Genomic DNA, 8836 nt, shown 5'->3' on the forward strand with positions numbered 1-8836 from the left:
ATACTGCACACAATTGCACATCTCCTGAGCTTTATTTTCAACACCATAAAACAATCTTTCACCTCACACAGGAGATGAAACATTGATCTTTGTATATCTTTAGTATGTCTTTCAATGCAGCATGTGTTTTTTTAGCAGGAAGGAGGCTATCAGAATCATGTGTGCTTTTACACGCAACCGTCTAAATTCTGCTCTTGGCGGTGTGTTTGAAGTGCTGTGGATTTGTTGTTTGACGACGCTGCACGTTCCACACAAGGACATCAGTTTGATCTTTGGAGACATAATAACATTTCCGGGGCTTTTCTTGTACGCTGTTGTGCTAAGCGTACTAGTGCACCTCTTTTAACGGTAGTGAAAAGTGATCATGTGATTGGTTGTGACTGAATCCACCTGAGGGTGCTTGGGTGGCTCAGGGGTAATGTACAGTTCCTGTCCACCATCTAGGGTTAGGAAACCACAGCAGTGCATCCAGTTTGGCCGTGTCTCTATACAAATACAATTGGCCGTGTTTGGGGGAGGGAAGCCCGGGGGGGTCTTTGTTGCTGAACTTACTCCTATGGCTTGAGGCGCAGTGGCAATGCAGAGATGTTTGGGGAGGAATGAATTGGCATAATGACTAAATTGGTAGAAGAAATTGGTATAAAGAAAGAAATTGCAACACAACCACTAATAATACATTCAGCCTAATCCAACACACCTCACCACAGGTATTCCACCCTTCTGAAGCCTGGAAAATACCATACGTATGTTTGTTTTTATCATTCTTTTAAATCGAACATCAGTATATGAGAATATGTCAGAGCTGTCAGACTATGTGAGATACGTCAGTTGGTTGTCCAGCTTGTCTGTATGTTAAATAATCCAAACCAAACCGAACTGGGACAAGGTCAAAGGTCACAGAAAAGGTCTAAAACCTTTTTTGGCCATAGTTCAATGTTCTTTATATTTCTGATCTATATTCCTGAGGTTTTTGTTTTCATCTAGTTTGTCTGTTTGTTTTTGTCTGTTTGTTAGCAACTGTAAAGGAAACAGCAACACAGAATGACATGGACTTTCTGGAAAAGTGGGCAGTGCTTTCTAGATTATCTGATACAATGTTGGGGGTAATTCATTCAAACTCACAAAATACAAATACACTTTTAGCCATCTAACTCCATTAAACATAATCGATAATCCTCTCCATTGAAGATTGTTTTTTATTTGTTTATTTATTACATTTGTTTAAGCTGTCTTGTTTTCCGTTGTGTTGTCTATACAGTATGTCCACTCTTTCACAAATACGCTTATTTTGAGGGTGAAGTTCAACCACATCAAAACCAGATTTGATCATGTAGGCGCCATTAGTTAATCTCCAGCACCAGTATTAAGTTATAACAAGGCTATTTTAATTATAAATTGCCTTAACAGACCTCCCTGGGACGACCTTGGGGCAACAAATGTGACATGAAGCAGGGTTAAACTCAGGGTTGTCATGTCACCCGCAGGGCAAATCACCCTAGGGGAGATGTTTCTGTCGGAAAGACTTGACAACCCGTCAAACTGATGTAACTGTAACTGATATATTCAGAGTATACTGTTCTGAGCAGCCAATCAAATGTCGTGCAGGATAATTCTGGTGAGCCAATCAGGTAAAGGATAGAGCTGGCAGGAATTCATAACAAAAATGCATCTACTACTGCAGTCAAGCGCACAGAAGCTAAATCACCGAACCGAGGACAAGGATGGAATACTTTGCACTTTTTCTCCTAATTATTAACTCATGTGAGTATTCACAACAACAATGTTGCACTCGTATTATATATATATATATATACGTATACGTATTGAAATGATTAAAAACTATGTTTGGATCATTTTAAATTCATGCTTTACATTCATGAGAGTTATGAGTCGCTTGTCTTGTGTCTCCTTTTTATGAAACTCCAAAAGCTTTGAGAAAAACTGAGCAAAATGACATTGGCTCCAAACGCCATGAATATGTTTTTAATCTATGCCGATGCATTGCATTCTTGTGTTCCAGGTGTGGCTCAACTGAACATCTCCCAGCCTGTTCCATTTCATGCAGTACAGCTGGGTCATGATGTTACACTTGAGTGTTACATACTAGGCGGGGAACAAGGCATTGTATGGTATAAATTGACAGCAGCAAAGAGTTTACAGTGTGTGGTAAAAAAATATTACAAAAATATGTACTATTGTGACAGTTACAATGACAGGCGTGTTTCTGTCGAGATGGACAGCGTTAGAAGTCAGATTAACATAAAGAATACAAGACCAGAGGACACCGGGACATATTTTTGCGGAGTAATTAATGTACAAAGTATTGAGTTTGGACCAGGAACCTTCCTTATGATACAAGGTATTTCTTCCACCGTATTACAGTTTGAAGGCTATTAAGTATGTAAAATCATTGCTGATATTTGATCAGATTAGAACGGTCAGTAATGATATATTATGTATATGATATTAACTTTCAAAGGTGTGGAGCTGGGCAACAACTCTGTTCTCCAACTGCCAGTGTCTGATTCAGTGCAGCCAGGAGACTCTGTGACTCTGAACTGTACCGTCCACACTGAGACCTGTGGTGAACAACACAGTGTCTACTGGTTCAGAAGCTCCAGAGGATCTCAACCTGGACTTATCTTCACCCATGGGAGTAAGCCTGAAGCCTGCAAGAAGACTCCTAGAACTGGGAAGTCTTCATATAGCTGTGTCTACAAACTCACCATGAGGAATATCACTGTTGCTGATGCTGGCGCTTACATTTGTGGTGTGACCCTCTGTGGGGAGACGTTCTTTGGAAATGGAACAACGCTGGATATCCAACGTAATACATAGTACATAGTAGTTAATAACGTTTAGGTTATGGATTTGAAATAACGTTATTGATTTAAAATAACGTTATTGATTTAAAATAACGATATAACAGCAATGTTTCCATAGTTTGCTTTACAACAGAGGTTACTACTGTATGCCTTTCACTTGATGGAAACAATGTTGCTCGTTATCAACTGAACTGGTGAATGGACAAATAATTAATTTGCCATCATTTCAGGACTGAATGAATCTGCAGATCACGTGAATACCACCGTCACTGTGTTGGTGGTTTCAAATGTACTTCTGGGGATGTCCACTCTTCTACTTGCATGGACACTTTGCAAGTCATGGAAGAAAAATCACAGAGGTATTGATACTTTTTAATTCACTTTTTAATGTCTGTAGAGTATGATTTTTATAAGCTGGTATTTTAATGACTACAATAGGAGTCTTGCAATAGCTAGTCAAAGCCGTAGTCATCAAATGCTATTTTCTCAAACCATTCGCCAGAGAAGAAACGTTGCCATGATTGTACATTTCTGTAAACCACTGATACATTGCATCTCAATGTTCCAAGACATTCGCTCTGTCAGCAGCCACTTAAGCCCTGTGAGCTGCCCCTGAGTGAGGTGTTAGCCGAGTGAGTGCCTGCTCCGAGCGCTGTGAAGTCCACCGCCGAGTCGGGCTTCACAGTTGCATACCGATAGTTGTATACTGGGACAGAATAGTGAATAATACTTTTTTAATGTACTTCGCATAAAGAAATCTAGAATTGAGTCCACATAGTCTGCATCTACAAACGTTGACCCACACATTTGGGGGGATTAAAAACATCCAGTCTCAATGTTTTTAAAAGATTTGCAGAAATGTACAGTGACAACGATTTTCTCTGGCGAACAGGCTGTATCTCATTGTCTTTGTGAATAAATCAAGCTATATGGATATGTGATAAACAAATTATTACCCAGCATTTGTTGTTGCACTGCCCTCAGCTGGATAAAGACAATGAATAAAAAGGTGATAATCAATGTGTATATTTTGTTTTTAGGACATTCACTTGGTTCCCCAGTATCTCCTATAAACATGGTGGTTAGTTTTCTTTATTTATTTGACCTTCTCTTAAAGTTTTCCCAACTGCCACAGAGTCCACAGTGGGCCTTGTTTCTGTAATCCTGATTTTTTTCTTTGTTTTGAATACAAGTCACAGAATGAAGACAACCTCCATTACGCTGCCCTGAGTCTCAACAAGAAGAGACGACCAAGACCACAGAGGAACAACATGGAGAACGAGACTGTGTATGCTGGAGTTAGAGTTACACAATAGCACTGCTATCTACTGTCCACTATCTACTATACCTTATGTGGCTCAACACTCATACATTTATGACTGACTGAGTTCTCAAGAACCTTTCCTATAAACGGCTCTGACAAATTAAGATGTTCTTCTTTCAATTATAGCTTCACCTTGTTATAAAAAGGCCATATCCTTAATTAATTTGTAATTTTAAGTAATGCATGCAATACGGTAATTCAGTAATTAATAAATGGCTACATGAAACATTTGATTTCTCTGTTATTTTCTGTGTGTGTGTGTGTGTGTGTGTGTGTGTGTGTGTGTGTGTGTGTGTGTGTGTGTGTGTGTGTGTGTGTGTGTGTGTGTGTGTGTGTGTGTGTGTGTGTGTGTGTGTTTCGGATCAAATAAATGATCCGAAACGCATCAGCAAATATTTCACAACAAACTTTATCATTCATAAAAGCTGATGCCTTTTATTCGTGGTGAAAAATGTACCTTCAAGCTTCCAAATAAAAGGTTTTTCCGTATAATATTCACATCTGTGGGGATGTACTCATAATGATTTTGTGCGTGTTAATCGCACAAACAAAATGTCCCCCAGATATGTAAGGCACTTTAGTTATTATATACAAAGAAAGTGTCTCATCCAAAAGGCCTCTGCCTCTGATTCTGTGGTATTATGTTCAAAGGATATCACAGACACTGAAATGTAACCCTATGTCACCATTTTAGAAACTTGGAATAGAGTCTCTGTTCACATTTGTATTGTCCTCCATTATCTTCTTTTTCACATTGCTTCCTGTGTCTCATCATGGCTGAGATGCAGACAACTTCCATTATGCAGTTCTGAGTGTGAACAATAACAAACAGACAGAGGGAAAATGAAGACAGTATTTGTGTCAATTAATCATTTATGACCCAACACGGCAACTACTGTACAGTAGCTGATTTTTCCAAAGATGAATGATGAGCTGAAAAAGTATACAATATGTGCCAAAACATTTTTATTTACAAAACTGTTGGCTCTATTTAATCAGGATTTGTGATTTTGTAGCTCTGATCTTCTATTTTCATATGAAAATGAAAAGCTCACAAAAATTTAAAATATTTCAATGACCATCTAGCTGCTGCATTAGGTCGCACTGCAGTGTGCTGTTCCCACAAACAGAAGGAGCAAGTGCATTTACCAGTATTGACATGCATGTGTGCGTGTGGTCAAGAGAAAACATAAAAACAACTTTACATTCTCAAGTGTCTATAAATACTTTCTTCGGATGAATGTTGACGCACTTCACACCTTTCAAGCTCAGCCGAGTCTCAGCCGAAAGCATCTTTTCTCACTTCTATGTGGTCACAGTTGTTTAGTTTCCTTTGGTGGAAACTAAGGTGCAGTGAGGACAGGAAGACTGGTCTGCAGCCTCAAAGACAGGATCTTACAGTGTAGCAGAGACAATACATGTTCATGAGAAGACATGTTATTTTCACATTAGTGAGATTGATTTAAGGTGAATGAGACACTGAAATATTAGGACTTATTATGTCAGACAATGAATATCCAACCAGGCAAAGAGCTGCAAATGTTACTGCACTATGGTAATTTCACCAAAGGGGGGTGGAGTTAGCTGGTTTAGCTGACTCCAGGCTCCACCCCCTTTTGACCTCAAACTTCATTGTGAGCTTGGAGGTCCATTCAGCTGTTCTTATCAATGATGAACAAAACCTCCTAACTCCACTTTTTTGTGTGTTTGTCATTTCCTGAAAAATGAACATTTTGGAGTTAGTTGGTTTCTGCCGGACAGCAGAGATATGCAACACGATAATAATAATACTTGAGGTTCAATGTTTTGGAATTGCTGCATGTCATTTTGTGTTTGATTTAGACATGGCACTGGTATCTCTCAGCATGCTTTCCAAGCTGCAGAGCTGGGAGTCAGTAATCACCACACAGTTAGTCACCACTGAATGTGAGATCTGATCAGCAGTAGCATCATAGAGAGTATGGTAGGCTACAAATTGAGTAATGAGGTGGACAGATTTTCAATTTTTCAATACAGTCAACAATCCAAGCTTATGCCTCGTTGCAGCCTGTGCAATTTCTGGGTGTACTTTACTTCTCTCTTGTGGCCAGATTTGGTAACTGCACTGCCCTTGTTATTATAACTCCAGTGGTGGACAAAGTTCTCAACCGCAGTAATTGAGTGAAAGTATACATACTCCTGGTCAAATGTTACTCAACTACAAGCGAAAGTTTGACATATCCATTTGTGTCGATAAACTAATTAGTACATCAGTATACTCAGTGGTGGACAAAGTACTCAACCCCAGTACTTGACTAAAAGTACAGATACTAATTGTCAAATTTACTCCACTACAAGTAAAAGTATCTCAGTCAAAAATGTCCTCGAGTAAAAGTACAAAAGTAATTGCTTTTAAATATACTTAAGTATTCAAATGTTCATGTGTTTAAAAAAACTTAAGTACAAGTAAAAGTAAAAGTAGGACTAGTGTAATAGTATTTATTCTCTCTCTCTCTCTCTCTCTCTCTCTCTCTCTCTCTCTCTATATATATATATATATATATATATATATATATATATATATATATATATATATATATATATGCATTACTGTAATGTTTTCACAATGAATTTAAAGAACCTTGTAAGCAATGTATTTTGTCTTCGGTAAAAACAGTAAGCATTTGAAAAAGTAATTTTATGTCTTCAGATAAGGCCATGGGTGTTCATGGAGGTTTGTCAGGCTGATTCAGCTGCTGATCAAACTCAGCTTGTTCTACTCCTGCTGCCGCCATTACCGTGTTTTGTTTTGAGTTGAAACAAGAACTCAAAAAAGTGGTGGATATATGGATAGGTTTTTGCGCCTGGATGATGTATTTCCACTTGTATGTAGATCAGGGGTCTTCAATGTTTTTCGGGTAAAGGACCCATTAGCTGATAGAGAGATGAAGCAGGGACCCCATACTGTCTATTCTTATTTTTTAGAATGCTTTCCATTCTGTCATACAAAAATGTGAATGGCGCGTGCATTGTGGCCTTGCATAGAACTTTAAAATTCAGCTCACAACCAAGACATCGTTATTGAAATTGTCTGCCAGCTCTGTGCAGTTTTGGAGAAGTAAAAACTCCTGACTAGATACATAACTTCAACATGCCAGATAACACTGTTCTGTGTGAAACTCAGAATGGTGAAGTAGAGCAGGGTGTTTTTCACAGCTTCTTCACAGCTTTCATAACATCAGAAAATTCAGCACTAATGTCTTTGGCAACGTTACGAGTGACTCCCTAGTCCCTGTGTAGCATGCAGTTTAACCTGTAACCTGTTTAGCATGCAGTTTAACCTGTGACCTGTGTAGCATGCAGTTTAACCTGTAACCTGTGTAGCATACAGATTAACCTGTAACCTTTGTAGCATGCAGTTTAACCTGTGACCTGTGTAGCATTGTATTGATTTATGTACTTTATTTAGTAAGACATGAGAAACAGTACATGGAAGTACAATTCACAATACAAGGTCTACTAAACTGGATAACTCATAAAGCACTAAGCTGTTTAAAATGAGTTCCCACGCACACAAATCATAGAGACAGACAGATATACACTACTATACAGAACATTATACAATCAGCTTACAGGTTACTAATATGAAACATAAGAAATATGTACAAGAAATAAGAAAAGGGGGGGGGGGGGGGGGGTTAGGTTAAGACTTTGACAGGGGCCAGTTTGGAATTGCAGCCTCCTGAAGGTGTTTCTTTTGGGCAGTTTTAAAAGTGAGTAGGGTGTTACACTCCTTTACTCCTTTTGGTAGGGCATTCCACATTTTTGTTGCATAGCATGAGAACAAGTTCATTCTCTTTGTTGTGCCAGATCTGGGTTGAACATGATCCGTGGAGCTGCCTCTGGTGTTGCGATCGTGGACATTTACGTTTTTTTTTTAAATATTTGGATACAGGGGTATCCCAATGTTGTGTCGTATCTTGTAGACCAGGCCCATTGTAAGTTGCTGTACTCTGTCCTCAACCCTGAGCCCATCCAACCCTAACAAAATGAGCAGGGGTTAGATGGGTTGTGTGTTTGAGGCCAAGAAGTAGCCTTACTAGTTTGTTTTGGAGCCTTATTTTTAAGGCCTTGGTGGTGTTGTGATACCATGAGGAGCATGCATAATCGAAATGACCTTGTATGAGGGCCCCCGCAAGAATCTTCAAGGTATTCTTACTGACTAGAGAGGAAATCCTATACAAAAGGCATGTTCTTTGGTTGACCTTTTTGACCACTCTTTCGGCCATTTTATCACAAGGTTTGCCTCCAAGATGGAACCCAGGTAGGTATTTCCTCCTTTCTTGAGATTACATCATCACCCGCTTTGATTGTGAAGGTCTCAGCCTTGCTAAGGTTAGCACTATAGGCCCAAAGAGAATGGATTCAGTTTTTCCCAGGTGTAATGATAGTTTGTTGTCAGCTAGTCAGATGCGGATCGTGTCGAGTTCAGAGCTTAGAGTTTTCTCAACCTGCAGCCTTTCCCTGTCCGAGACCAGCAGAGCCGAGTCATCTGCGAACAGGAACAGTTTGCAGTCGCAAGCTGAAGACATATCGTTCACATAAATTAGGAACAGTAAAGGTCCTAGTATGCCTCCTTGCGGAACTCCACAAGTCACTGGGAGGGGAGGGGACTGGGCTCCGTTTACTTCCACCACTTGTTCCCTCC

At 39.4% G+C, this 8836-nt stretch overlaps 1 protein-coding gene across 1 annotated transcript; it reads left to right on the forward strand.

Moving 5' to 3' along the window:
* Nucleotides 1–1706: 1706 nt before the first annotated feature.
* LOC311034424 (uncharacterized protein) lies at nt 1707–4141 on the forward strand (the record flags this gene model as incomplete). Its single annotated transcript, XM_084042305.1, has 6 exons — nt 1707–1761; nt 2021–2359; nt 2480–2827; nt 3056–3184; nt 3887–3906; nt 4019–4141. Exons 1-6 carry the CDS (start codon nt 1722–1724, stop codon nt 4139–4141), a joined length of 999 nt encoding a protein of 332 aa, XP_083898431.1. The 5' UTR covers nt 1707–1721.
* Between the last annotated feature and the right edge of the window lie 4695 nt (nt 4142–8836).

This window comes from Gymnoscopelus microlampas (genome assembly GCF_963454915.1).
Source record: "Gymnoscopelus microlampas genome assembly, chromosome: 19".
NCBI classification, from domain to species: domain Eukaryota; kingdom Metazoa; phylum Chordata; class Actinopteri; order Myctophiformes; family Myctophidae; genus Gymnoscopelus; species Gymnoscopelus microlampas.